General features: G+C 36.9%; 7 protein-coding genes across 7 annotated transcripts; all 7 read left to right on the top strand.

Moving 5' to 3' along the window:
- The first annotated feature begins 864 nt into the window (after window positions 1–864).
- LOC145888332 (14-3-3 protein epsilon-like) lies at window positions 865–3,824 on the top strand. The gene is made up of 6 exons (XM_082979052.1): window positions 865–1,012; window positions 1,391–1,588; window positions 2,033–2,162; window positions 2,265–2,407; window positions 2,824–3,030; window positions 3,761–3,824. The coding sequence occupies exons 1-6, from the start codon at window positions 943–945 to the stop codon at window positions 3,772–3,774; spliced, it is 762 nt and encodes a 253-aa protein (XP_082835178.1). The 5' UTR covers window positions 865–942; the 3' UTR covers window positions 3,775–3,824.
- Window positions 3,825–6,801: 2,977 nt separating this feature from the next.
- LOC145889966 (uncharacterized) lies at window positions 6,802–10,889 on the top strand. The gene is made up of 7 exons (XM_082981014.1): window positions 6,802–6,865; window positions 7,078–7,250; window positions 7,460–7,567; window positions 7,628–7,713; window positions 7,813–7,955; window positions 8,105–8,290; window positions 10,831–10,889. The coding sequence occupies exons 1-7, from the start codon at window positions 6,802–6,804 to the stop codon at window positions 10,887–10,889; spliced, it is 819 nt and encodes a 272-aa protein (XP_082837140.1).
- A 1,718-nt stretch (window positions 10,890–12,607) lies between these two features.
- LOC145889965 (uncharacterized) lies at window positions 12,608–14,224 on the top strand. Its single transcript, XM_082981013.1, has one exon. The coding sequence runs from the start codon at window positions 12,608–12,610 to the stop codon at window positions 14,222–14,224; it is 1,617 nt and encodes a 538-aa protein (XP_082837139.1).
- Window positions 14,225–14,746: 522 nt separating this feature from the next.
- Window positions 14,747–16,893, top strand: LOC145889502 (sterile alpha motif domain-containing protein 3-like). Its single transcript, XM_082980467.1, has 8 exons — window positions 14,747–14,945; window positions 15,072–15,315; window positions 15,387–15,477; window positions 15,531–15,668; window positions 15,783–15,977; window positions 16,071–16,200; window positions 16,426–16,502; window positions 16,645–16,893. The coding sequence occupies exons 1-8, from the start codon at window positions 14,747–14,749 to the stop codon at window positions 16,891–16,893; spliced, it is 1,323 nt and encodes a 440-aa protein (XP_082836593.1).
- A 694-nt stretch (window positions 16,894–17,587) lies between these two features.
- Window positions 17,588–19,101, top strand: LOC145889964 (14-3-3 protein epsilon-like). Its single transcript, XM_082981012.1, has 5 exons — window positions 17,588–17,651; window positions 17,862–18,034; window positions 18,379–18,494; window positions 18,594–18,736; window positions 18,887–19,101. The coding sequence occupies exons 1-5, from the start codon at window positions 17,588–17,590 to the stop codon at window positions 19,099–19,101; spliced, it is 711 nt and encodes a 236-aa protein (XP_082837138.1).
- Window positions 19,102–20,705: 1,604 nt separating this feature from the next.
- Window positions 20,706–22,408, top strand: LOC145889963 (14-3-3-like protein 2). Its single transcript, XM_082981011.1, has 5 exons — window positions 20,706–20,769; window positions 20,998–21,194; window positions 21,550–21,653; window positions 21,916–22,058; window positions 22,203–22,408. The coding sequence occupies exons 1-5, from the start codon at window positions 20,706–20,708 to the stop codon at window positions 22,406–22,408; spliced, it is 714 nt and encodes a 237-aa protein (XP_082837137.1).
- Window positions 22,409–23,892: 1,484 nt separating this feature from the next.
- Window positions 23,893–26,873, top strand: LOC145889293 (uncharacterized). The gene is made up of 2 exons (XM_082980229.1): window positions 23,893–24,742; window positions 25,441–26,873. Exon 2 carries the CDS (start codon window positions 25,633–25,635, stop codon window positions 26,626–26,628), a length of 996 nt encoding a protein of 331 aa, XP_082836355.1. The 5' UTR covers window positions 23,893–24,742; window positions 25,441–25,632; the 3' UTR covers window positions 26,629–26,873.

Below are 26,873 nucleotides of genomic sequence, written 5' to 3'. Positions count from 1 at the left end.
TTATAGTTTAATTTAATACCATGATTAGCACGCATGTATAATGGTAAACCCTACTTTCGGTGTGATGCAATGTTTTTGTCCCCAAACATCGCAATGATCAAGGCCTTTTCCCTTTTTGTCATGTACCACAGTCAACACGCTCGTACATGGTTGATAAAACGACTTCCTCATTTCACATCACGTGGTTATATGAACCAATAGCATTCAATCATTTGCCATAATATCAACAAAGCGTAATTGTTTCTCCTCAGCACTCTTCAATATAATGGTAGAATGCTATACTGATCAAAAGTGATCATGATAAGGTCTTTGCCAACCCATGGGTATGTTAAAGGATCTACAACAGTTTGCCAAGTCTATCTAAGACGTCAATTGAGGATATGAGTACCATAGCAATATGTAGCAGTTTTTTTTGCAATTCCAATCGACATGACTACGAGACCCACTAAAGTTCCAAAAGGAAAAGATTTTTTGTAGTCGTTTTCCAATTTAGATCTGTATTCAAGGTTATTGGGACGGCACAATATTTTTTGTAGGGTCGATAATTTTTGAAAGATAAATGTGTGTTATTTTAACATTAGTCTGTCCGTTTAGCTTGTATGCAATAAGTTTGTCTGTGCTGAGAGTTTGAAAGACGTTTTGGACTTCTTTGATCCCCATGTATAAAATGTCCTTCAATTTCTCATTGTTGTACAGCATCTACCCGACAAGTCGTGCTTCTGTAAAGGTTCGAAATCACGACCCTGGGCAAATGCTATAGTTGCGCCGACTGCACTTCGGGGTCTCAGCAGGAAATTTAAGTGCCGCAGTTATGAAAAAAATATTTTTTACTACTGTTTTTATTGCATGAAGGCGTAGGACGATACAACAGTTAGCGAGTTTTTGAAAATTTTAGCAAACGTAAAGAAAACTTTCATTTGAAGAATTTTTGCCATCGAAAAAATGTCCATGAACCAACGAGAAAAAATTGCTTACATGGCGACCTTGGCTGAACAAGTGGAAAGATACGATGGTATTCTTCTTTGTTTGCTTCATGTCGTTCAATAAAGTTCTTGCGCTTTATTTTCGGTAACGGAGCAATCGTCATATAGTCATCATATAGAAAATTTAAAAGAACTATAGCTCAGTTGGTAGAGCGTGGATTAAGAGCCTGGTTAACCCAGGGTCAAGAGTGCAAACCTCACCGGGAGCTTGATTTTACAAAACTCGCTCCGATTGGAAAGTGGCTAATCTAGCTAGACTGCAATGGCTGGGCTTCGAAGCCTGCAGACCTAGCAAAACGAAATTATTTAAATTAATTTATGTTGCAAAAACAACTCTCTGCACACGCCGTCGTAACAGCAAGACTTGGCACGCAAACGCAATAATACCTACTGTGCTTGGTGTTTAGAAATGGCTGATGAAATGAGGAAAGTTGCCAACATGAAGGTGGAATTATCCGACGAGGAAAGGAATTTGCTGTCTGTTTCATTTAAAAAGACGATCGGCGCTCGCCAGGCGTCGTGGAAATTTTTTACCAGCATTGAAGGAAAAGAGGACCCAAAGAATACCGAAAAAATTGGTTGCATAAAAATATACAGGGGGGAAAGTATGAGATTACAATGGTTGTTTTTCATGCGTTTGTGTAAATCAGGCATTGGTAAACAGTATATGTTTTCTTAACGTAACAAACTGTGTGCATTAAATTACACCATTACGTCGTGGAATGTAGAAATGCATTCTATACAATTTTAAGTTAACTTGAAGTTGTCTTGTAATGAGATTATTGAAATACTAATATAGCTATGACGAAATTATGTTATTCGCCGACAATTATGTTAAACTCTCTAAACTAGAAACCGTTTGATTACAATTAGTTGACTGCCTTTGTAGCTCTGATCTATGACTATATAACGCCACCCAGTGGGTCAACATTGCCATCATCTGTAACTTGTATAATATATTTTTTTAGTACAAACACAAATTAATTACATCAGCAATGATGAAATACTATTACATACCAACGCCACACTATATCACGTTAATCAGTAAGTTGCGATCTTCATTGTTTCGCAGATTGAACAGGAGTTAAAAGACATTTGCAAAACGCATTTGCACCTTCTTGATGTTTTTTTACTTCCACTTGCAGTGTCAAGAGAATCCAAGGTTGTTTATTACAAAATGTGAGTGAATAAGTGTCTACAACTGATTTGCTCAACTGACGTCACATTAGAAATTTGTCCTTCTTGTTTTCCACTTACCAGATAACGGGTTTTATGATGTAGGAAGGGTGATTGCTATCGCTACCAAGCGGAGTTTGGAAGTGGAGCTGAGAGAAAAACTGCTGAAGAAAATGGTTTGGTGGCTTACAAGGCGGCTTTTGACCTTGCCGTGCATGACCTGTCCGCTGCTCATCCCATTCGTCTTGGTTCATACTTGTTTTTTTTCCTACTTCGTGTATATAGGAAAGTGTATCGGTCAATTGAAGTATTTCCGTTTGTAACATTGGAATCCTACATTAGCCTAGTGAACAGCGATAGCGAAGTTGAATAATTTTTGTGTTTCTACAAGTTAAATTTAAAAAAAAAATAATTTCGCACCTTTCAATCAGTTTTTTTTAATTGTCTGAGCTACATACATATGACCACTGTTTCGACTTGTAACGTGTCGTCAGTGCAGCTGGTGTGACTATAAGACGACTTTGCTGAATAAACGAGCAAGGAAAGACTTCCACTTTGTGGTGACTATGCAACCACCGTCATCCGTTGGGCACCAAACTAGGTGCAACCTTACGGAGAAAGTTTTTTTAATTGACCTTTGCGTTAACGAAAATATTTTTTACAGATTTGGCTTTCAGTTTTTCACTTTTCTACTATGAAATTATGAACAAACCTGATAAGGCTGCAAGTTTGGCCAAAGCAGCCTTTGATGACGCAGTCGCTGACATTGAGACTTTATCTGCAAAGGATTCTGAAGATGCAACAGTTATCATGCAACTTTTGCGCGCTAATATCACTTTGTGGACCTCTGATCCTCAACCTGGCGGAGATGGTAATGATGTGTTGAATATTGGATGTTATAAAGACGTATTTGTACAGAGACGTAAATTGAAATATCATGCAGAGAATGCAGTTAAGTTAGAAGCCAACCTTAAATGGGCACAAAGTCTTGTCTAGAACCTGCATTGTAATCGAAAGTAAATTTGAAGGTTTACGGTGACTTTTTCCGTCTAAATGAGTTATATCAGACAAGTGCACTCAATTTTGAAAATTCTTATGACGTAATATCTGGGTTTCCAAATGACTGGCTTGCCGTTTTGATAGTTTTATGGTGTCGCAAGCCCACTTACATTTTGATTTGTGACCTCCAAGAAATACGCCTCAATATTCCCGTTTTGGAGACTGCTCCTCAATTTGTTACAGCACAACATGCAAGAGCTCCCTGTAATTGTTTTAAACACGTAAATATTTTTGCGTGCGCCACTTTATGAAAGTTGAGAACCGCTGACCTTATAGCAATAAAAATCACAAATGCGCAAATGACGGCCTAGAAAGAGTTTGGTCCAATATTGTTGTGATGTTCAACAAGCGCTAAACTTAAATGTTTGTCAATTATGCTTAAAATCATAATGCTTGACACCGGGTGTGGGAGTACTTACATAGACAATAAATGCCGCAATTTAATGTGTACACGTTGTTGAACCGCATATCTGTATGACGTCATGGAATGTTATAAGTAACCTGTTTATTAATACGTTGTGTTGTTTTTTAAATATTTTTAGGTGGCGACCTGTAACAAGAGAAGGTGCAAGACATCGAATATAATGAAGATAGTTGATAACTTCGACGTTTTCATCGCTATATATAAAGTCCCTATTAAATCCTTTTCACTAAATCTACATTTGCTTGTGTGTAATTTACTCCAGGCTTCAGCAATTTGTAAACTTATGATTTCGCCTGTTTCAGTACTTTGAAAATATGTATTTGTGTTTCGTTGTAATCCTATGTGTAGCCCATGTGTAGCGTAGTGAACATAGATATGTATTTTTAATATTGTATTGATGTATTACTTGTTTGTGCAAGATTCATTCTTATTGGTAAGTACTGTTTGGTAAACTGCTGTCATTGCACACACACACAATAGGAATACATAAATGGTTTTCGGTGATAAAAAGCTTTTATATTTTAAAATAGTAAGTTATAAAATAAGCTGTTTTGTCCAATGTATCGTTTCAAATTAAAAACCTACCGTACTGAAATATGTCAATAATTCATATATATGGCTGGAGGCTGAAATTTATTGGACTGGGAGGTTCTTATGGCTGGTAGTGACTAGTTGTTGCAAATGAAACACTTTTTGCTCTTTCAGAAATTTGCTGTTACGGTTCCTTTGCTTTTTGAAAATATTGCTTCCAAAATTTACAAGATCATATTATTCTTGTGAGTAAATTGTTTATCACAACTAAAATCCTTCATGAAACAACATACAGGATTTGGATGAATGTTTAACTGCCGGCATATAAACTGCATAAGTTTAAATATTTTCAGAAGGTAATGCTTTATGAAGCTTACACGCAAAACTACAAAAGTTACACATTCACTAAATGATAAAACTTTGCACAATCGTCTAAAAAGGTTTTGAACAAGATTTTACGACTACGCACCAATGCGTTGTAACACATGAACAAGCTTGTGGTTTATAATATGCAAAAGCAGCTGATTCTCTGTTGCTTAGCAAGCGAATTTGCCATTTTAATGCACGAATGATCATATATCTCGTCACAAAAGCAGCGACACTCCTGAAGATATGGTTTCCTGTCACCTTATTCAGTCACGCATAACACTCACAGTTGCTTCTTCAGCTGAAAATATGCAATTTATTCCATCAATGCCTTGAAAATTAAATTAAGCGGTAGAAAATTTATTGGACATTTACACATATCATAAACATTGATCACAAATAGCCAAATCACCTCATTAAAGTTCGGGACCTCTCAAAGTCGACTTGTTCTGCGGTAAATAGGGGTGCGTATTCGTTGGTGACCTTATTTATAGAATTGTGTTTTTTGTACATCTCGCAAGCCATTCGCACGCGATGTTCGTTGTTTTGTTTGATTGACATGTGGTCATCAACTGACCAGTCTTTGTGCCCGTATCTCTTCGCGAAAAACGTCCAGTCATTGTTTGCAGAGGGTGTGCTTCTCACGTAATTGTTGTAATGCATCACTTGTTCTGGTTTCGTTTTTCAAGTACTTGTTTTGTCAAGAGAATGGGCTGCTATACATCAGATAAGATAGTAGCTTTTGTCTTCCTCTCGTTGTGGTAACTCAGAACTTACTTTAATCGTCGTGTATATATGCTTGCTCCACTAACCCAGTCTCATCAGTCTCAGTCACTGTCTGCTTTAGTATATAATGCTTTGCTTGTAATAAGTTTATCTCGTGATCACGTAATTTGGTGTTTCGATTCGATATACTCAATATAATCGCGTATTCTTAATCTAATAAATGGTAAAGCAACTTTGTATCAGGTTTGCAATTGAAAGCAGGTCAGAAAACACAAAAGTTAGAACTCACGTGTGACCGTATGTCAAATGAATTAGTCAAATAGGATTTCGTTATCAATGGTTAATTAATCTTGTTAATATCCAACGGTAAGTTAACAACATTTGGCATATAGGTCGCAATACTGGCAAATGTAATTTTGTTTCGTCATAATTCTAACGTGTACCTTATGTTTATGTGTAATGTAGTGAACACAGATATGTACTTTTAACATTGCATTAATGTGTTACTTGTTAGTGCAAGACTTATTTGAAATGTAGAAAAAAAAACATGAACGCAATTAAACGTGCACTAAAATTGTATTAAAACCGCAGTAAGAAAAGTTTTATTGAGCCACACTGATTTATACGAACGCTTGAAGGGAGATAAGGTTACCCAACAGACCGGAACTTCCCTGCGGGCTGGACCTTGTTTATATCAGCTTACGGAGTTAGAATTCGCGTCGTATGGCCTGTTTGCAAACACAAGCAGTGCTAAGCAGAGAAAGCAATTTAGGCTGCGATGTTAACTGGCATATGATAATTCGCATGGAAGAATAGCTATTTAATTAACGTCCACATAGGCACTAATTTTCGTAACTCAGCAAGTTCCTTTGTGATGAGCAAAGTGACCGTTCTGCCCTGCAGTCTTGCCTTTGGGCTTTCAGAAAAGCATGGTTAACGGAACGATTGCGGCGTAATCACGACTGTGTTCCAAATGGATCCATGTTGCTGGCGCAGTGTAGGCCATGGCTAAGAAAGTTTAAGGTCGGTTTATTTGTCTCCCTTATTCCTATGTTAATGCTGAAATGCTGAAATGCTGAAATGCTAAAAATGCTGAAACTACAGGAATGAGATCTTGGGTTAGCGCTGTTAGTTTGATAAAATTTTTCATGTTGAAAACAGCTTTGTTTGCAAATAACTCACTTCTGCAGTGCATAGTAGTATGCGATTTACGTAGACTTTTGAAATGTGCTGAATGTAATGGTATTTATATCATTCCGCTGCCTAGTTTTATGCTAAAGGCTAGACATAACACAAAACATATATTGTTGATGGTTTAGTTATTGCTCGTTCCAATAAAAATTGAATAGAAAACGCCCATAAACGGTCAGTTGGATATGAAAAAACGTTGTGCTTGTGAACATCTAACTGGCGCGATAATTATCATCGTTTTGATTGTATGAAGGCGTATAGGAGCTTATATCAATCATATAACAGAATTGTGAATCTTTTCTGCACACGTGAAGAAGTTGAAAGAGATTTCTTGCTACTGACAAAATGTCCCAACGTGCAGAAGCTGTTCACAAGGCCAAATTGGCGGAGCAAGATCATAAATATGATGGTAGTAGTTTTTTTTTATGCTTTACCTGTTGATTTGAGTGTGCATCATATTCTGCAACGCAACAAATTTGCTGCCGCCCTTTTAACTGTTTATAGAGAATTACACGTAACCCCCTTGGACAACTTGAGATTAGAAACCGTAACAACACTTGTCAGAACATTATCAACACATGCGCTCACTTGCATTGAAAAACTGCTGAATTTTGTGTACAGAAATGGTTATCGAAATGAAAAAGGTTGTCAATATGGATGCGAATTTGACCAACGAGGAGATAAAATTGCTGTATGTTGCATATAAAAATTTGATTGCTGCTCCTCGGGCAGCATGGAAAACTTTGAATAGCGTCAAGGAAAAGGATGAAGAACAAAAAACAGACATGGAAAAGGTATGTAGTATTGCAATCCTTGTCTATTAATATGTAAACATTGCCTACGTAAGTTTCTCTTGTAAGGTTTGTTTTTCTTAACAACGCTCTACATAACCTACATCCAACGGTATATAGAATAAATGTGAACTTAATACTGCGTAAAATTTAAATAATTTTGGTTGAAATATTTATACATTTTCTTGTGTACCATATAACTGCATGTACAGACGAATCCGGTTGTTCAAGCGTCGGTTAATCGTATAACCCGTTCATGTACAGCGATTGCCAACCCCACCATTATTTGTGAAAAGTGTGATTGTCATGTGATCATTTTAGTAAGATTTGGTGTTGAATATTTTGACAGATCGGAATTGAAATAAAGAACATTTGCAAAGATTTGTTGGATGTTCTTGAGAGCTCGTTCATTTCAAATATGGATTCTCATGAATCAGACGAATTCAAGGTTTTTTTATTATAAAATGTAAGTGAGTAAATGCCTAATACAAGTTATATTACTCAGTTAATTAGCAAGCCTTAACTTATGTTCTTATGCACTTTATAAATTATACGTTGTGTGCAGGCAGGGCGATTACAATAGGTACCTAGCAGAGATTGCAACTGGAAGTGAGAAACAAAATGCCATGGATAAAACTGTGGAGACTTACAATTTGGCAAGCGAATGTGCATATCAAGCTCTAAAACCTGCCGACCCTATTCGTCTAGGTAAGTTATTATTCCCACTTATTGTTGTGTATTGGGAAAGTTTATCAGTCTTGAGAAAGTTTTCTATGTTCTAGCTGCAAAAAATTAAAAAATTACATAGTTTTAAGGTGTAGGTATTGTTTGAAATAACATGCTCCCTTTTATTACAGAGTTGGCTTTAAATCTCTCGACTTGTTTCTATGATGTTTCAAAATCGCCCAAACGAGCTTGTGAAGTAGCAAAAAAAGCTTTTGATGATGCCATTGCGGGGCTTGATACTTTGTCTGAGGATTTATACCATGAATCAGAACCAATCCTGCAACTTTTGCGTGATAATCTCACATTATGGACCTCTGGTAAGAAAGGTGGCAAAATGGTGATTAGTGCTTGTTATGGGTAAAATAAAATTCAAAATTAAATAACCTGCTTTCCAAAAAATCGTCAAAAATTACTAACTTAATAAAATCGTAAGACATGATTTCAATTGCTATCACATTCTTGTGCACACTAAACAAGCTTACAATAAACCTGGTTTTATTTAATATCATTATGCCCCAAACCTGTTATTTGTAAATAGTTTGATTTTGATTCAATGATTCAGGGGGTGCTTGAATAAGAATATGCGGTCTCTCATTACATTTATCGAGTGCGTTTTGTTCTTTTTTTTCTCTTCTTTTTCGAATTTATGTTAAGTTCGAATATTTTCCGTCACACCAAATTTTTGTTTGACGGATTGCACCAGTTGGTTCGTCACCAAAGCTTCGCGTATATTTTGCGCAGGGGCACAGAGACATAAGGGTTTTTGTAAAAGAGGTCGGAGAATGCAAATGCGTTGGAGACCCATATTTACTACTCCTTTACATAGGCCTTATTACATACGTCATCTCATTGTATGCCAGTTTGTAAGTGTCCTGTTGTTTTAGTTGAGCTTGTTGAAGGCGAGATGTAGTCATATATCAAGTCCAAGACGTCGAAGATCATAAAGATGCTTGATAATACAGCGGACATTGATCAGTTTCAATTGTAATCGTATAAACGTTACTTATTAATATGTATATATTGGATTGAATAATTGGTGAACATCAGTAATATTGTTTCTGACCAGCGCATAGATGTCATTTATCGTGTTTGCCGCAGAGCATTTGACCTCGCACACGTTTCAAGCTCTTGGTATACTTAAATAATTTGTTACCCGACAATTAACAGTTGTTTATGACATGAGGTAACCCATACGAACACCGGGCTGCAGCAATTCGTAAATAATTATTTAACCTGTTTCAATCGTTGTTTTTGCATGTTTGGAGATACTTTAAAAACACCGGCAAATGTAATTTTGTTTCGTCATAATTCTAACGTGTAGCTTATGTAGTGAACACATATATGTATTTTTAACATTGCATTAATGTGTTACTTGTTTTGTGCAAGACTTATTTGAAATGTAGAAAAAAATGTTTGTTTGTGCACTAAAATTGTATTAAAACCGCAGTAAGAAAAGTTGTATTGAGCGACACTAATTTATACTAACGGTTGGAAAAAGCCGAGTTAGCATTCGCTTTGGATATTAAGCTTATACGTACAACTACAAGAGTCACACAACAAGTAAATGAGAAAACTTTGCACAATCATCTAAAAAGGTTTTATAGGCAATTTTAAGTAAACGCACCAATGCGTTGTAACACATGAACAAGCTTGTTATGTGCATCCGCGGATTCCCTGTTGCTTAACAAGCGATTTGACATTTTTATGCATGAATTGATTGATTTTGTGTTTCACTGTAATTGCAAAAGGGCTCATGGTCACATTTCTTACCACCAAAGTTGCGACACTCCTAGAGATACGTTTTCCTGTCACCTTTTTCAGTCACACAACATTTGGTTCTTCACTTGAAAATGTGCAATTTATTCCATCAATGCCTCAAAAGTTAAATTATGCGGTGGAAAAGTTGAGGACAAACTTCGATCAGAAATTATTTAAAACATTGGCAGAGAGATTATAATAAGACGTGTTTGAAAAGTTAGACAAAGAGGGCTTACACATGTGTATAAACTACTAATACTTTATGTACTAATCTATTTGTAAAAATTGAAAATAAATTTTAAAAATGTAACAAAAAACAATGAATTAACAAGCACTAAAATTTTTTTAAAACCGCAGTACAAACAGTTTTATTTAGCGACATTAATTTAAACATACGCTTGGAGGGCGATTAAATTACCCAACAGATCGGATCTTTGGCGCGGACTGGACCTTGCTTATATCAGCTTACAGAGTTAGAATTCGTGTGGTATGGACTCGGATGACCAGTTTGCAAACACAGGCAGCGGACATTAGAGAAAGAGGTTGCTCATGTTAATTCGCATGAGAGAATAGGTTTTAATTTACGTCCACATAAGGCGCGAAATTTTCGTAACTCAGCTAATTCCTTTGTGATGAGCAAAGTGACCGTTCTGCCCTGCAGTCTTGCCTTTGGGCTTTCAGAACAGCCTGATTATCGGAACGATTGTGACGACTGTGCTCCAAATGGATCCATGTTGCTGCCGCATTGCAGTGTACACTGTAAATCTAAATGGTGGAAATCAAAGGGTGGGAATATTTAAAGGTGGAATGATCCACCTATCGAGGTGGTACGGACAAAAAGGTGTAATTTCACACCATTTACTAATCAAATTTCCACCTGTCTTGTTGAATTGGTGTAAATATCATCGCTTAGTTCTCTACAGGGTGGGGCTATAGCCTATGTGCATTAGGCGCAAACGGCTTTTCGCAACAGAATTCATTGCAGGCAACTAACGGAAACGTGAGTATGGTCTTGCGTGGGAGATTTGAATTATATTTGTTTCAGTTTGAATAATTGCCAATTAAATAAAGTGAAAATGCGTTTCTAATTTTATTGCAGGAATTGGTATTTTTGTCATAAAAGCCGTATCCAAAGATATGTTTGGCCGTGGCGACTAGAACAGGTTTTTAGCGCAGATGGCACAAAAATCTTTGTAAACATGTTATTTATCACCACGGAGCTCATCCAGGCCGCATTTTACGTGTAACCTGCTGTTCGTAAACAACAGTAACACCAGTGAAAAACGTTCTAATCTGAATGAAACTTCATTGAAGTGAACTACAACAGGATATGTAGATTGTTGCATAACAACTACCATTCTCACATCAGACTTTATTCTGGGATCGCCCAGACTGAGTTGCAGGGGCATGTTTGTTTTATTATGACGTCAGTGTCAGCCGTGCTGTCCAGACAAGGTGTTTCAGTTCTCGCGGAAGCCACGTTTGTTGCGAAGGATTTGGATGTTGGATGGAGCAGTTTGAAGGTTTGTTGGTTAAACTTTTTGTTTATCTTTCAAACTTACATGTGTGTCCACATTAACCGGGTGTGCATAAACATATTTTTTTTCAATCTGGTAATCAATCCATGAAGCTGCTGTTTTATTTTGTAGATATAGCCTATTACTCTACTGCCAAAATTCAAATCTTTTTACTGCGTGTCCCTGACAATGTTTTTTTTTTTCAAAATATCATTCCATATCTTGTTGGCATGGATAGCATCTTTCGATAATTAAGATTCTAAAATATTTCGCAAAATGTGAAATGGCCCATTGGTTATATTTGGTTATTGACTAGTGTACTTTTACTCACTGTACTGTAGACAGTATTGCTTCGACGGGGGTATGTCTCCTATTTGGTTGTACTAAATGTTAAATTAGGTCAATGTCTTATTGTTTGTGGAATTATTTCGGCAGTACTGGTTCATTTGGATAGTTGCATGTTTTTTCTTACAGATATTAAAGTGTAGCCATTGAAAAAACAATAAAAATGCACTCTTAGGAATATTGAGGTAAATAGAAAAATAATAAATCCAAATAAATGCAATGGAAGGTAAAATTTTATGTCCACATGAGATGTGCAACTTTCAATGCATTTCTAAAAAACACCTCCTTCAACATTTAAGAAATGAACATCATCATGCAGCAGTGTTGCCATTGTGTTGCAAAGTGAACTTTTGCTCCAAAAAGTATTCTTCATTGCGCAGTTATAAAAAACATCTTGAGAGAGCCCACCAAGGTGTGTTTTTGAGTTTTCTTGAAACTTCCGAGGGAAGTTGTGTGCCTAATGGTTGTATGCTTTCATCTGAACAATCTTCTGGTAACAGTTCACATTTAATTTCACATACAAAAGGAACAGAATCTGATTTCATTGATAACTTTGTCCGTTTGATTCTCAAAAGCCGGGAGAAATATGCACTGCCAAAAAGTGTATTTAGATACATGATGAATGACGTTGTCTCCTTGTTTTCTTTATTTCATAAGGATGTTCTTGAAGCCACCAATACTTCAGGTTCTCTGATTGATTCTCCCAATTACCTTACAGATGGAGAATTTTTACCTAAACTGTGGGATAAATTGTCGATTGATGAGAATTTTATTGACTATTGTAAAGGTCTAGGATTGGTAAATTCGGTTAGAATCCAGTTGCCAGGAACAAAATCGTACCAGTGTGTTCCAATTTTAAATAATTTAAAGCAATATTTGAAGCACAAAGATGTAATGAGTAAAGTACAGACTGTATACCATGGTACTGATGGTGTTTTATCCGATTTTACCTCTGGGTCTTTTTTCAAAGAACATAATTACTTCAAAGGGAATCAACTGCATCTGCGTTTACATATGTATTGCGATGAAATAGAAGTTTGCAATCCACTTGGTTCATCAAAGAAAAAGAATAAATTGTTGTGCTTCTACTTTAATGTTGGCAACATCGGTGTCAAGTACCTATCCTCCTTGAAAAGTATCTTTCTTGTGTTGGTTGTAAATTCTTGTTACATTTCGGAATTTGGTTATCATGAATTACTTTCTCCACTTGTTCATGATTTAAAAATTCTTGAAAATGATGGGATATGTGTTGCAACCAGTGATGGCCAGGAGATGATTGAACATCATGTGTTTGGATCCGTTGCTGTTTTGTCTGCTGACAACTTGGCTGCTCATGATGTTGGTGGATTTACAAGATGTTTTAGTAGTGGTCGTATTTGTAGATATTGTATGTGCAGTTATAGCCAGATAAAATGTATGTTATCAGAGGAACATTGCACCATGCGCAACATACAAGTTCACAACTCTCAAGTAGCCGATGTTCAACATGACCAGTCTCTGCAGCGAATATATGGTGTCCGTTCAGAATGTCCATTTAATGAGCTTGTTGGTTTCCATGCAACAACCTCACTTCCTCCTGATCTCATGCACGACTGTTTGGAAGGGGTTGTTCCACTGACAATGAGAGCTCTATTTAAATCCTTTTCAAATTCAAAGTTGTGTTCGTTCAATATGGTAAATACTCTTATTAAGCAGTTTCCATTTGGATTGTCAGACCAAACCAACAAGCCAAGAAGTCTACCATACGATGTAGTACAAAGTGATGGGAAAATAAGGATGAGTGCAAGTGAAAATTGGTGTCTTTTTAGGTTTCTTCCATTAATTCTTGGTATTAATGTTCCAAAAGGAAATGAATATTGGGAACTATACATATTGCTGTCTCAGATTATGGATATTGTGTTAGCACCGAAGATTAAAGTTGAGTGGGTTGATTATTTGCATTATTTAGTTGGTGATTTCCTTTCACTTTGTGCTGCTCTACAGCCTGAAATACTAGTTCCAAAGTTTCACTTCTTACTTCACTATGCAAGCTTGATTCGAAAGTTTGGACCACTTCGCCATGTGTGGTGTATGAGGTTTGAGTCCTTCCATCGAAAGATTAAAGCTATTGCAGTAAAATCTCGCAACTTCAAAAATATTACTCATACAGTGACCAAGCGTATACAAATGCTTAAATGCTGGGAGCAGAGTAGTGTGGTTGGTTTGCTTGAAGAAGAAGATGCAGCTGGGAGGCGAAGCGTTTCATTTTGCATGTTACCAGTCCACACAAAAGAATATCTTGCAACCCAGTGGAATGATGTGGACGATTTACACATATTTACAGCCTCGTCAGTTTTAGTAAATGGGTTTAATTTTGTGGTAAAAAATATATGTATTGTAGATGTTGTTGATGAGGAACCTGTATTTGCTAAAGTGAGTGAAATTTTGTTTGTTGATGGAAATCTTTTGCTATGCTGTGAATTTCTTCGAACACTGTGTTTCAACAGACATGTTCAAAGTTATGAAGTACTTGAGACTAACGATATATTGTTTGTAGGCAAATCTCAGATAATGTATCATGCTAATGATCTGTATACCATTGAAGGAAAGCTTTTGGTACGAATGCGTCACAAGATATTTAGTCATAGCTAAAATGCTTAAACATACTAGTTACTTTCTGAAAGGTGTCAAAAGAAAGTTTTGCAATTCTAGTCCTGTGGTTGTGTTTTAACATATGTGAAGTGTTTTTGAGTGTCCATGCATTGTGCATCGCTCTCATGGCGTGATTTTCCATCCCATATTGCACCTTTGCTGTACATAAATAAGTCCGTGGCTTTAGCCTGTGGGACCCTTATGAAGGCAAATTAAAAAATATGGTGCTTGCCATTGTATAAGTTTGTGTTTATTGCCAACCTTTTTGTTAACACAGTTGTTGAAATTGGGATCATGATGACAGCTATATGCAAGAAAATTTCGAAAATGTTCTAGCCATAAACTCACTCTTTTAACTTACACAGAGTGTTTTGGCATCCTTTATGCAGATTTCCAACTATTCTTTTTTGCACAAAACCATTTCTACAAAATAGATTGCAGTGTTTAAATGTGCAACTGGCTTTTTGTGACCTCACAATCGTGTAAACTTGGCTAATGTTTGTTTTCAGATTTAAAGTAATAATGGAATTTCATGTGACTTGCGGGGAACGAAAAGCAATATTAACATGCCAGTCAAAACTGGATGTAACAAACCATATAGAGGCCAAATTTAGCATCACTAGACCTTTCTCTATACAACTGTACTCGCAAACGTTTAATGACTGGGTAGATGTCGATAATCCAGTAGATTTGCCAGAAAGTGGCAAACTTCTTGTCAAAGGTATTTATCCTTCATACATCTGTTTGTTTGTTACACTTCTGCATAATATGTAAATAGGCTGTAATATTGTAATCGTTTGGACATTATTTGGTATTACTATTGTCAAGACAGTCCAATAATTTTCAGATTGTTTGCCGGAATTACAAAATGATATGGAGACTGCAGCACAATCATCTTCGTCTTCTTCAATTACAACTGCATCTCCGCCAGTAGAAATTGATGGGTGGTTAGTGATGTACAAGCTTCCAAAATTTCCAAAATATATTGTTGATGCATTGGAGCAGTGTATGAACTCACCAAGCAAACTTACAAAAAAAATTAGGTGCAAGATTGTCCAACTTATCTGCGATTCAATTTCGCCACATAACATGTAAGTGTGCTATAGTTTGCATTGGAATAGATTTTGATGAAAACTGTTACAATATGACAAATTTATTACAGGTATCCATCACCTTTACAAATAAGGACAGTTTTGATGGAATTAATAAGAGCATATCCTGTATTAAGAGATCAAAACAGTAGCAGTCCAATAGTAAGTAGATGACATTTTGTCCACCACGGTATTTAGTTTGGTTTATTATTTAGAGCACATGGGTTAGCAGTTTGAGACAAAGATTAAAAGACATAAGAAGGCCCCTTCACTCAGATGTGCAAATTGCTGCCATGAAAAAGAAATATGGTGCACGAGAAAAGCAGGGTTCATCAAAAAGGTTGTTTGAAGATGTGAGTGTATATTTCTTCCAGTTTTGGCCAGTTAAAGTGGTTCAACTTCAATTAATCACCAAAACTAAGGTTTTGTGTATTGATCAAAAGCATGTACATCTTTTTATCTTTAAGAGTTTTGAAGATGAGGAATCAATTTCATTGCATTCTAAAGTTGTAAGATTGGAGTTGGCCAAGCAAAATCCAAATTATGACTTAATAGAAGACCGCCATAGACGTACTTTCCAGTTCCGTAGACAGATAATTGCTAAAGGTGCTGCTAGTAAGGATATTTTGGAGAAGTTTCCAACACTGGGTGAAATCAATCTGGTAGGTGCACATTTTCACAATGTTTTAATGTAAATCTACTACCTAAATTGGCATGATGTGCAAATTGTCATGCAATAATCTGGATTCTTTTAGATATTTCTGGAAGCTAAAATGATTGTTAAAGTAGATGTTTTGGAAACATTCATGGAAAAATTTCGTGATACAAAAATGCTTCAGAGGCTGGAAAATCTTGTCAAACCGAATGACCAGTTGCATTTCACAGGTACCTAGCTATCTAAATTTAATGTCTTTTAACATATGTGAGGTTACGCAAATACATGATGAATTGAGTTTATGTGGTGTTTGTAACACATATTTCACATTTAAATTTGTTTTATTGGCCTGTCAGATGGCATAACAAGTAAATAGTTAAAATAAAAGGAAAAATCTGGCTTGTGGGGCAATGAATTGTCTACCTCATATTTTAATAAATACTTATTTTTTTTAGGAAGAATGGAAAAAGTCTTGTTGCTTTGGCCAACTATATTGAAAGAAAATATTGCATTGTATTTCTCAACAAACCAGGTCATTGCATGTATTTTTACTATTTGCTAATCAGACTGAAAAAATATGTTTGAAACAGTTGTGTTTATTTAAAGTTTAATCTGATTTGACGCTATTTGGCACATTAAGCTGTGTTGGTAATACCTATTATCTTGATATGCAGGAAGATGAAAACATGTTTCCACATCTGTTTTTAGAGAAAGACCAGTACTCTGTGTTTGTAGATGGTATTAAGTTATGTGTTGCACCTAATTTGTCAGAAGCCGTGGTTGCAATGATATGCAGTTATTGGGTGTTCAATATTTGTTTTCCGAAACAGTTGGTGAAGTCTCTACAACTTTATTGCTGTATTTTGAATTTACCACTGAAAAATCGCCATATTTGTGTACAACGTGTTTTAAACAAGCTGTAGGCCACAGGTGCAAACTGTGCGACACCTTGTTTTGTACTAAACAGCAGTGTCAGTTCAGCCTTAAAAACACCCTTGGGTGGTTCAGAGAGCTGAGTGGTAGTTACCACCAAGGGTGGCGAGTTCACATCTACAATGGTGGAAATCATAGGTGGAACTGACCACCTCATTTTTTTAGAGGTGGGAAGCGATCCCACCTTACGGTGGAGTTAGTGGACCACCATTTTTAGTGGCAATTTCCACGACTACCATTTACAGTGTAGGCCATGGTTAAGAAAGTTTAAGGTCGGTTTATTTGTCGTCCTTTTTCATATGTTAATGCTTAAATATTCAACTATCGAAATGAGATCTTGGATTAGCGCTGATATGTGATGAAATTTATCATATTGAAAACAGCTTTGTTTGCAAATATCTTACTTCTGCAGTGTATAATAGTATGTGATTTATGTATACTTTTGTAATGTGCTGAATGTAATGATATTTATATTATTCCGCTGTCTAGTTCTGTGCTAAAGACTAGACATAACACAATATATACCTTGTGTTAAGTGTGTTTGTGAAGTTCTACCTAGCGCGTTAATTATCATCGTTTTGATTGTATGAAGGCGTATAGGAGCTTATAACAATCATATAACAGAATTGTGAATCTTTTCTGTAAACGTGAAGAAGTTGAAAGAGATATCTTGCTACTGACAAAATGTCCCAACGTGCAGAAGCTGTTCAAAAGGCCAAATTGGCGGAGCAAGTACATAAATATGATGGTAATAGTTTTTTTATGCTTTACCGGTTAATTTGAGTGTGCATCATATTCTGCAACGGAGCAAATTTGCTGACGGCCTTTCAACTGTTTATAGAGAATTACACGTAACCCCCTTGGACAACTTGAGATTATAAACCGTAACAACACTTGTCAGAACATTATCAACACATGCGCTCACTTGCATTGAAAAACTGCTGAATTTTGTGTACAGAAATGGTTATCGAAATGAAAAAGGTTGTCAATATGGATGCGAATTTGACCAACGAGGAGATAAAATTGCTGTATGTTGCATATAAAAATTTGATTGCTGCTCCTCGGGCAGCATGGAAAACTTTGAATAGCGTCAAGGAAAAGGATGAAGAACAAAAAACAGACATGGAAAAGGTATGTAGTATTGCAATCCTTGTCTATTAATATGTAAACATTGCCTACGTAAGTTTCTCTTGTAAGGTTTGTTTTTCTTAACAACGCTCTACATAACCTACATCCAACGGTATATAGAATAAATGTGAACTTAATACTGCGTAAAATTTAAATAATTTTGGTTGAAATATTTATACATTTTCTTGTGTACCATATAACTGCATGTACAGACGAATCCGGTTGTTCAAGCGTCGGTTAATCGCATAACCCGTTCATGTACAGATTGCCAACCCCACCATTATTTGTGAAAAGTGTGATTGTCATGTGATCATTTTAGTAAGATTTGGTGTTGAATATTTTGACAGATCGGAATTGAAATAAAGAACATTTGCAAAGATTTGTTGGATGTTCTTGAGAGCTCGTTCATTCCAAATATGGATTCTAATGAATCAGACGAATTCAAGGTTTTTTATTATAAAATGTAAGTGAATAAATGTCAAATACAAGTTATATTACTCAGTTAATTAGCATGTCTTAACTTATGTTCTTATGCACTTTATAAATTATACGTTGTGTGAAGGAAGGGCGATTACAATGGGTACCTAGCAGAGATTGCAACTGGAAGTGAAAAACAAATTGCCGCGCAATCAAGTTTGGTGGATTACAAGTCGGCAAGCGAATGTGCATATCAAGCCCTAAAACCTGCCGACCCTATTCGCCTAGGTAAGTTATTATTCCCACTTATTGTTGTGTATTGGGAAAGTTTATCAGTCTTGAGAAAGTTTTCTATGTTCTAGCTGCAAAAAATTAAAAAAATTACATAGTTTTAAGGTGTAGGAATTGTTTGAAATAACATGCTCCCTTTTTTTTCAGAGTTGGCTTTAAATTTCTCGACTTTTTTCTATGATGTTTTAAAATCGCCCAACCGAGCTTGTCAACTAGCAAAAAAAGCTTTTGAAGATGCCATTGAGGAGCTTGATACATTGTCTGAGGATTCATACAATGAATCACAACCAATCATGCAACTTTTGCGTGATAATCTCATTTTGTGGACCTCTGGTAAGAAAGGTGACGAAGATGGTGGTTAGTGCTTGTTGGGGTGAAACAAAATTTAAAATTCAATAACCCGCTTGCCAAAAAAACACATCAAAAATTACTAACTTAATAAAATCGTAAGACATGATTTCAATTACTAACACATTCTTGTGCACACCCAACAAGCTTACAATAAACCTGGTTTAATTAAATATCATTATGCCCCAAACCTGTTATTTGTAAATAGTTTGATTTTGATTCAATGATTCAGGGGGTACTTGAATAAGAATATGCGGTCTCTCATAACATTTATCGAGTGCGTTTTGTTCTTTTTTTTCTCTTCATTTTCAAATAAATGTTTAGTTCGAATATTTTCCATCACACCAAATTTTTGTTTGATGGAATGCACCAGTTGGTTCATCACCAAAGCTTCGCGTATATTTTGCGCCTGGGCACAGAGACGAAATGGTTTTGTAAAAGGGTTCGGAGAATGCTCCTCTACATACGCTTAATTACATACATCCTCTTAATGCATGTCACTTATTGACGGTCCCGTTAATTTACAAGCTGTGCTTTTTGATACATTTTCAGATGGCAATGTGTAGTCATATATCAAGTCCAAAACGTCGAAGATTATAAAGATGCTTGATAATACAGCGGGCATTGATCAGTTTAAACTGTAATCGTGTAAAAGTTACTTATCATTATCTATATTTTGGATTGAATAAATGGTAAACGCCAGCATGCCCTTTCGCCCAGTCCATACGCCTATATGTCACGTGATCTATCGTGTTTACCGCAGTACCTTTGACCCGCACACTTTTCGATCTCAAGGTCACTGTATTTAAAATCATCTGCTACTCGTCGATAAATGTTTACTCTTAACAACTTACTACTTCATGACCATACAGAATGATTGTGCAATATGATGAGACAATTAACGTTTGTATTTGTTTTTCGTCACAATCCTAACGTGTACATGTTTATGTGTAATGTAGTGAACACAGATATGTATTTTTAACATTGCATTATGTGTTACTTGTTTGTGCAAGACTTATTTAAAGTGTAGAGAAAAAACGTAACATGAACGCAAATAAACATGCACTAAAATCGTATTAAAACCTCAGTAAGAACAGTTTTATTAAGCGACATTAATTTATACCAACGGTTGAAGATTAAATAACGCAACAAAGCGGACATGCCGCGCGGGCCATAGTTTGCTCATATCTGTGCTGCAGAGTTAGCATTCGCGTGGTATAGAATTGGATAACCAGTTTGCAAACACAACGCAGAGGAAGCAATTTGCGCTGCAACGTGGACCGGCACTTGATGATTCGCATGGGAAACCAGGTTTCGATCAACGTTCACAAGCATTGAACATTTTTCATAACTCTGCCGGTGCCTTTGTGAACGATTTTTGTCACAGATGTTTGGATATGTGGACGGCGGTGTTGTTGCTACCCATTGCGTATTGGTCCTGGAATTTGCATTGAATGTCAGTTAGATGAGAAAAAAACGTTGTGCTTAAAAACATCGTTAATTACCGTCGTTTTAATTGTATGAAGGCGTAGCATGTAACAATCATATAACAGAATTATTTGTTAAACTGCAAACGTGAAAAAATTTCATTTGAAGGGATTTTCCGGCATTGACAAAAATGTCCCAATATACAGAAGCTGTTTACAAGGCTAGATTGGCAGAGCAAGTAGATAGATATGACGGTATTTTTTTTGCTTTACAAGTTAATGTGTGCGTATGCTTAATTTTCATTCACGGGGAAAAATTGGTGCCATCCCTTGTTGAATAATTACATACAACCGACATACAACCGGCAAACTTACGAATATAACCGCAACACCATTTCATTAATACAGATATCCAACCATGTCATGGTGACAGTGACGCATGCGCTTGTTTCTAAATAAAACCTTGCTGAATTTTTTGTCCAGAAATGGCTATCGAGATGAAAAAGGTTGTGAATATGAATCCGCATTTGGAAACCGAGCAGAGAAATTTGCTGTCTGTTGCGTATAAAAATTTGATTGCCGGTCCTCGGGCAGCATGGAAAACTTTGAATAGCATGAAGGAAACGACAGAAGAACGAGAAACCGTAAACCTGGCTATCATTAAAACATACATGGAAAAGGTATTTGGTATTGCAGTTGTTGTCATTTCATATTGTTTGACTTTTGTCAATCCGCTATGGGTAAAACGACCTATGCATGTTGCTCTTGTAAGTTTTTTTAACAAAATAAAATCATATTCCATAATATTTCGTTTATTTTGATTTAATGTAAACTTCATAATTACTGTAAAATTTAAATTTTTTGTCTCGTAATTAAATTACTGGAATCAAGTTTTCGTTTGCCATATAAGCGTATGCACAGACGTATCCGATTATTCCGCTCTAGGTTTGCCTCATATGTACACGCAGATATCGTAAATCACACCTTTTTTTTAAATGTGGTCGTGTTTTTTTGTTTTTTTAAATGTATTGACAGATTGAAAATCAGATAAAGAATATTTGCATCGAATTGTTGGATCTTCTTAAGTCTGTGATTCCGAATGAAGGTGAAAAAGAAGCTGGGGTTTACTATCTAAAAATGTGAGTGAATAATTGTCTAATACAACGTATATTCGGGGAAAGTTGTATTGAATTAATTAGTCGCATTATAATTAAACTTAATAGGTATTTTGAATCTACATGCCTCTAGTCTAATTTACGTCTCAGAGGCTTGTTCTTTCGAAAGACAAACCAATTTTTAGTTGTCGCAGGGAATAGACAATGCCTAGCCGAGAGCCAGACTTCACATACAGTTAATGTAATTCATAACTTGTACATCTCATGAATTATACGTTGTGTGAAGGATGGGTGATTACCATGGGTACCTAGCAGAGATTGCAACTGGAAGTGAGAAACAAATTGCCATGGATAAAACTGTGGAGACTTACAAGTCGGCAATGGAAAATGCCAAGAAACATCTGCAATCGACTAACCCTATTCGTTTAGGTAATTTAATACAGCTACTTGTTGTGTATTCGAAATAAATGTTTCAAATAATTTTTAATAATTCTAGCAGCTAAAAATTTGAAAAAGTCTAAACGAGAGTTTTTGCTATTGGTATGTTTCAGATAATACGTCTTTTTTTAACAGGGTTGGCTTTGAATTTCTCAGTTTTTTACCATGACGTTTACAAAGCGCCCGACGAAGCTTGTCGTCTTGCAAAATCAGGTTTTGATGATGCCATTCAAGCGCTTGACTCTATGCAAGATAGTTCCTACAAAGATTCAACACTTATCATGCAACTCTTGCGTGATAATCTCACTTTGTGGATGCAAGGTAGCGAGGGTGGTGATTAGTGCTTGTGGTGGTAAGATAAGTATTGTTTGCAATGAAACCTAATTAAATACCCTTGCTTGCTATAAAATCACATCGGTCTGTATATTACAAAGATGGAGTATAACTTGTGTTCTTTTTTGAGTTCATTTTCGTATAAATGTTGAGTTCGAATATTTTTTGTCACGCCGAATTTTTATTTGACCGAATGCTGTAGTTAGTTCGTCACCACAGCTTCGCGTATGTTTTTCGTTGAGTTTCGCTGACTTAATGGTTTTATAAATAGGTCGAGGAATGCAAAAGCGTTAAAAACCCCATTTGACTATTGTGCGTAACTTATTGAGTTTCCCGTTGTTTTAGTTGTGCTTTTTGATACATTTTCAGAAGACAAGCAGTAGACATATATCAAGTCCACGACGTCGAAGATCATAAAGATGCTTGATAACACAGCGGACATTGATCAGTTTCAATTGTAATCGTATAAACGTTACTTATTTATGTATAGGTGTATATAAGTACAACTAAATGGTACCAGAAATACACCTTTCGGACAGTCCAGTGACGTATATATGTCACGTGATCTATCATGTTTACCGCAGTACATTTGATCTCGCACATTTTACGAGCCCAAGGTCACTATATTTAAAATCATCTGTTACTCGTCGATAAATGTACAAAACTTCCTACTCCATGACAACAGAATAATAATACAAGAAACTAAGACAATTAACAGTTTTTGGTGGCCTGAGATGGCAAAATCCAAAGGTTTCGCAAAGAGTTGTTCAGTTTTCTGAGTATGGCCCAAAGAATAGGCCAAGCTGTACCGAATTGACGGAGAGCAATTTGAGCAACATACACAAAGGTGAGAATTGCCTGAGCCGGAAAAAAATGACGTAGGGACCCCGACACGCCAAGTCATACGCGCTTGCCCCCAGCTCATCTAAACGCTTTGTGGTTCGCCATCTGACATAGCATGCATGTTTAAGCTAATTTTTGTTTGGAGCATAACAAACAGAGATAATCTGCTGGATTTTTTAATACATGTTTCGTGGAATTCGATAGGTTGTCGTGCAATGTAAAGAACCAAATACACCACAAGCTCTTACGAGTCTCAAAATTGAACCTTTAGTATACCGACATTTCATGTTTTTGACAAAGCTAATAAACATTACACGAATGCCTTTTTATTGTGTTACGTTTTTATATTCATAAGCTTGGTATATTTCGTGCAATCTCCGTCGATTCCAATTAAGCACCTTTGCAATCGTTGCGCCCTGCACAAAATTAGAAAATAATCTTCGTATTGACTGCGTGTTCCGCATATTTAGCGGTTCACTGTGATGGGAGAAAGTCGCCGAGGAAACAAAAAAGGCACTAAAGAGAAACCTAAACCGCATTCACGAATCCCGACCTTACGAGTGCGTCACGCAGAAGGCAATCATGCGTAGCGGCACTCTTGAAGCCCCGACACAATAACGTTGCTTTGTCGGACTAAAGATGTGGTTTTCTCGGATGGTAGAAAGATCAAACCTATTTGGGGTGTATGTGCCTTTTGCTAACAGACGCTGCAGAACAGTGCATAAGCGCGCATAAGTTAGTCCCGGCAATTTTTGTACGCGCATCAGCAGGTGTATGCAGCAGAATGTGTTAGATTGTTGAGCAGTGCTGCTCTGTATAGGACACGTCCACCATCCAGTTTGTACATTTTTGTACTGTTATGCTAGATTGTCCAGACAGCATCGCATTGTGGTTGAGCATGACCAAAAACACAAGACAAATTGCGGTATCGTCTCGACTAATAAACTGCTACCTCGCAGTGCACACCCGGACTCTAACACAATCAGTCTTAGTGAGGCAAGGTTAGGTAGTAGTTGGTGTGCTCGTCAGTCTGCTTGCTTCAGTTTTGATTTTCTTGCGTTAAATGACAGAAATATTGTGATCAGGCAAAATAAGAATCGTTGGCCTTTTTCGCAAAGATAATGTAATGCATGAAGTTGTCTTTTTCTTCATAGAAAGTATAACATGATGTTTAATTTGAAATAACATGATAAAGCTCGTTGTACCTCGCTGTAATTAGTTTTTTTTAATAAGCCTTCCTTCGAATTGCTACACCGTGTTGCATCAACTCACGCCCTGTACTGACTCCCGACATTCCAATGATACGCGACGGTTATAGTAATCGCAACAAACCGCAAGTGACATCAGGATGCATCTAGTGACTGGCAGCGCTTTCTAGTCGTGCCAACCGACTTCGGAGATTGAGCGCAAAGAATATTCACGACAGTTGTTAAACGTCCGTCGTGGCCACAGCAGAGGTCTCACGACAATCTCATAGCAAAACACAGCTGTGTGTTGATGTAAGTTGCACGCTGAAGTCATGCTGTGCGGTGCCCTTAAAGCTATAGTGCAGTTAACTACCGGTGTCAACAATTGCTGTTTAATGTAAACAGTCGACGTAGCAGAACCGAAAATTTCCCAGAATATGTCACGCGAGGCCGATGTTTCAGAATTAAATGAGGTTGTTGGTTAGTTGCAAGTGCTGATAATGTGCGGTAGTATTTGACATTCCGAAATTGCCCTGCTTGCATTTTCCTTGAACGTGGTATTTGACTCTCTTCCAAAATACGTAGGAATATGATTTATGTTGAATTCTCCCATTGTGTGTAAAATGATATTTACCATCGAAAGCAATTCAACATATATCACGTATCCTATGCAATTTGGTAATTTGGTCATGTCAAACTTGTATAACTATGCAAAACCTGCTACAATATGACATAAGCGTTTATTTCTTATACCTGCAGGTAAAACGTAAAAGTAATAAATTCTATTATTGTAAAATGTAATTATTAAAGTTCATTTATGACGTTTCTATTCTTGTAACTTGGGCTTAATTGGATCAAAATAGTTTATATACGTCTATAGCAATTACTCATACTTTGCTCTTGTGTTGTAATTGATTGACCAAGTCGTGACGTGGTGTAATGTCTTTCAACGACGCTTATGTAACCACTTCAGCAAGGTCAAACGATTCATTATGACGTCTATTTTGCAGGGCGCTTTACACGAGCCTAAAAATGGCTATCAGATAAGCCTACGGTTTGGGTCGTGTGTTGAATCCAACGCCTACGCCTGCATATTTCATGACGCTGAAACTTGTTGACAGCTTCCTCGTATAATATCATCAATCCATAACAAGGCGACAATTGGTCAGAGTGATTTGCTGGTCTCAACATCGACATTAAAAATGCAATGTTGTGACAGTGAACCGGAAAATGCCAACCTCTCGTGTACATTGGAGCACTACTCACAGCGGAGCGACTTGTTTCCCAATTTCAACTTTATGATCACTGCACGGCCCATCTGTATTGCAATGACTGTCATCAACGCTTACCTCTTCATAGTCACCGCGACGTATGTTCTCCGGAAGAGCCGTAGAAAAAACATGCCGTGGGCAGTTCTGACCATACCCCTGTCACATATGGTCAGCTTTTTGTACACGATTAGAAGTTTGGTGGACTTGTATTCGCCCAATATCGGCATCGTAAGATGCGAGGTTATCCAATGGATGGGCTGCACACTGTATGGAATATCAAGCTCGCACGTCTACACCATACTGTGGTCCCGGCAAAGAACATTGTACGCCGACCCCTTGTTAAGACGCACGGTCACCAAGCTGCGACGAATCTTGAGCAAAGTCACGATTGTGGCTATCTACGTATCATTTTGGACGGTGTCGATAGTTTTCCAGTTTTCTTACTGCACAGTTAGCTCGTCCGTCGGCTGCATCGTGGTATGGAATTTTGATTCCAATGCTCTGGTCGTGGTCGTGATTTCCATATTTGCGGTCACTTCTGCCGTGTTCCATACGCTGCTATTGTACCTGATTGTACATCCGCTCATTGACGATGACCAACAGGGTGTGGCTTGTCGCAGTGCCATTGGAAGGCTGTGGAAACCGGCGAGAAACGACGTTGAACGCATGCTGAAACGACTTTTTTTTTGCGCAAGCCTTTGTATCGTTTCAACACAAATCATGTCGGTAACAATGTTGTTGAATGCACTCTACGTAATCCGAACGTACTATGTCATATTCGTGCAAGTGGACTTGATTGTGAGCAACGTGTCGGCAGTGTGTGCCCTGTCCGATTGGAAGCAATGGCTTTTTCCCTTCACCAGGTTAAGGCCGGTCTACGAAGGCACGAATCAACACGAACTTTTTAATTTAAGTAGTCGCTCTTGACTATTCGTTGCGCTGATACGGTTACTGTCACGCTCTTAAGTATTCGAAAGCCCCTGCTTTCACATACTAAACCGTCCCGACAAATTGAATTTAAAATACACCCTTGCAGTCACGTAATGAAATACCTGGGAATTGAGATCATAGAAACTGTCAATCATTCACGTTGTGACAATAAGACGGAGAAGTCATATGGCAACCGTGTATGAGTATTTATTTCTCATTGTTATTATTTCTCCTATGTTGTT

The sequence above is a fragment of the Ascidia mentula genome, chromosome 2 (genome assembly GCF_947561715.1).
Source record: "Ascidia mentula chromosome 2, kaAscMent1.1, whole genome shotgun sequence".
NCBI classification, from domain to species: domain Eukaryota; kingdom Metazoa; phylum Chordata; class Ascidiacea; order Phlebobranchia; family Ascidiidae; genus Ascidia; species Ascidia mentula.
Note: the sequence above shows the minus strand (reverse complement) of the source record. Positions and strands in the feature narration are given on the sequence as shown.

Coding starts and splice junctions, on each gene's coding strand:
- LOC145888332 (XM_082979052.1), top strand. CDS start 943: ATGTCCATGAACCAACGAGAAAAAATTGCTTACATGGCGACCTTGGCT. Junction 1,589..2,032: donor AAAAATATACAGGGGGGAAA/GTATGAGATTAC, acceptor TTAATCAGTAAG/TTGCGATCTTCATTGTTTCG. Junction 2,163..2,264: donor AAGGTTGTTTATTACAAAAT/GTGAGTGAATAA, acceptor TTTATGATGTAG/GAAGGGTGATTGCTATCGCT.
- LOC145889966 (XM_082981014.1), top strand. CDS start 6,802: ATGTCCCAACGTGCAGAAGCTGTTCACAAGGCCAAATTGGCGGAGCAA. Junction 7,568..7,627: donor ATTGTCATGTGATCATTTTA/GTAAGATTTGGT, acceptor ACATTTGCAAAG/ATTTGTTGGATGTTCTTGAG. Junction 7,714..7,812: donor AGGTTTTTTTATTATAAAAT/GTAAGTGAGTAA, acceptor CGTTGTGTGCAG/GCAGGGCGATTACAATAGGT.
- LOC145889965 (XM_082981013.1), top strand. CDS start 12,608: ATGTATTGCGATGAAATAGAAGTTTGCAATCCACTTGGTTCATCAAAG.
- LOC145889502 (XM_082980467.1), top strand. CDS start 14,747: ATGGAATTTCATGTGACTTGCGGGGAACGAAAAGCAATATTAACATGC. Junction 15,978..16,070: donor CACTGGGTGAAATCAATCTG/GTAGGTGCACAT, acceptor GGATTCTTTTAG/ATATTTCTGGAAGCTAAAAT. Junction 16,201..16,425: donor TGACCAGTTGCATTTCACAG/GTACCTAGCTAT, acceptor TATTTTTTTTAG/GAAGAATGGAAAAAGTCTTG.
- LOC145889964 (XM_082981012.1), top strand. CDS start 17,588: ATGTCCCAACGTGCAGAAGCTGTTCAAAAGGCCAAATTGGCGGAGCAA. Junction 18,035..18,378: donor AAAAAACAGACATGGAAAAG/GTATGTAGTATT, acceptor ATATTTTGACAG/ATCGGAATTGAAATAAAGAA. Junction 18,495..18,593: donor AAGGTTTTTTATTATAAAAT/GTAAGTGAATAA, acceptor CGTTGTGTGAAG/GAAGGGCGATTACAATGGGT.
- LOC145889963 (XM_082981011.1), top strand. CDS start 20,706: ATGTCCCAATATACAGAAGCTGTTTACAAGGCTAGATTGGCAGAGCAA. Junction 20,770..20,997: donor GCAAGTAGATAGATATGACG/GTATTTTTTTTG, acceptor TTTTTTGTCCAG/AAATGGCTATCGAGATGAAA. Junction 21,654..21,915: donor GGGGTTTACTATCTAAAAAT/GTGAGTGAATAA, acceptor CGTTGTGTGAAG/GATGGGTGATTACCATGGGT.
- LOC145889293 (XM_082980229.1), top strand. CDS start 25,633: ATGCAATGTTGTGACAGTGAACCGGAAAATGCCAACCTCTCGTGTACA.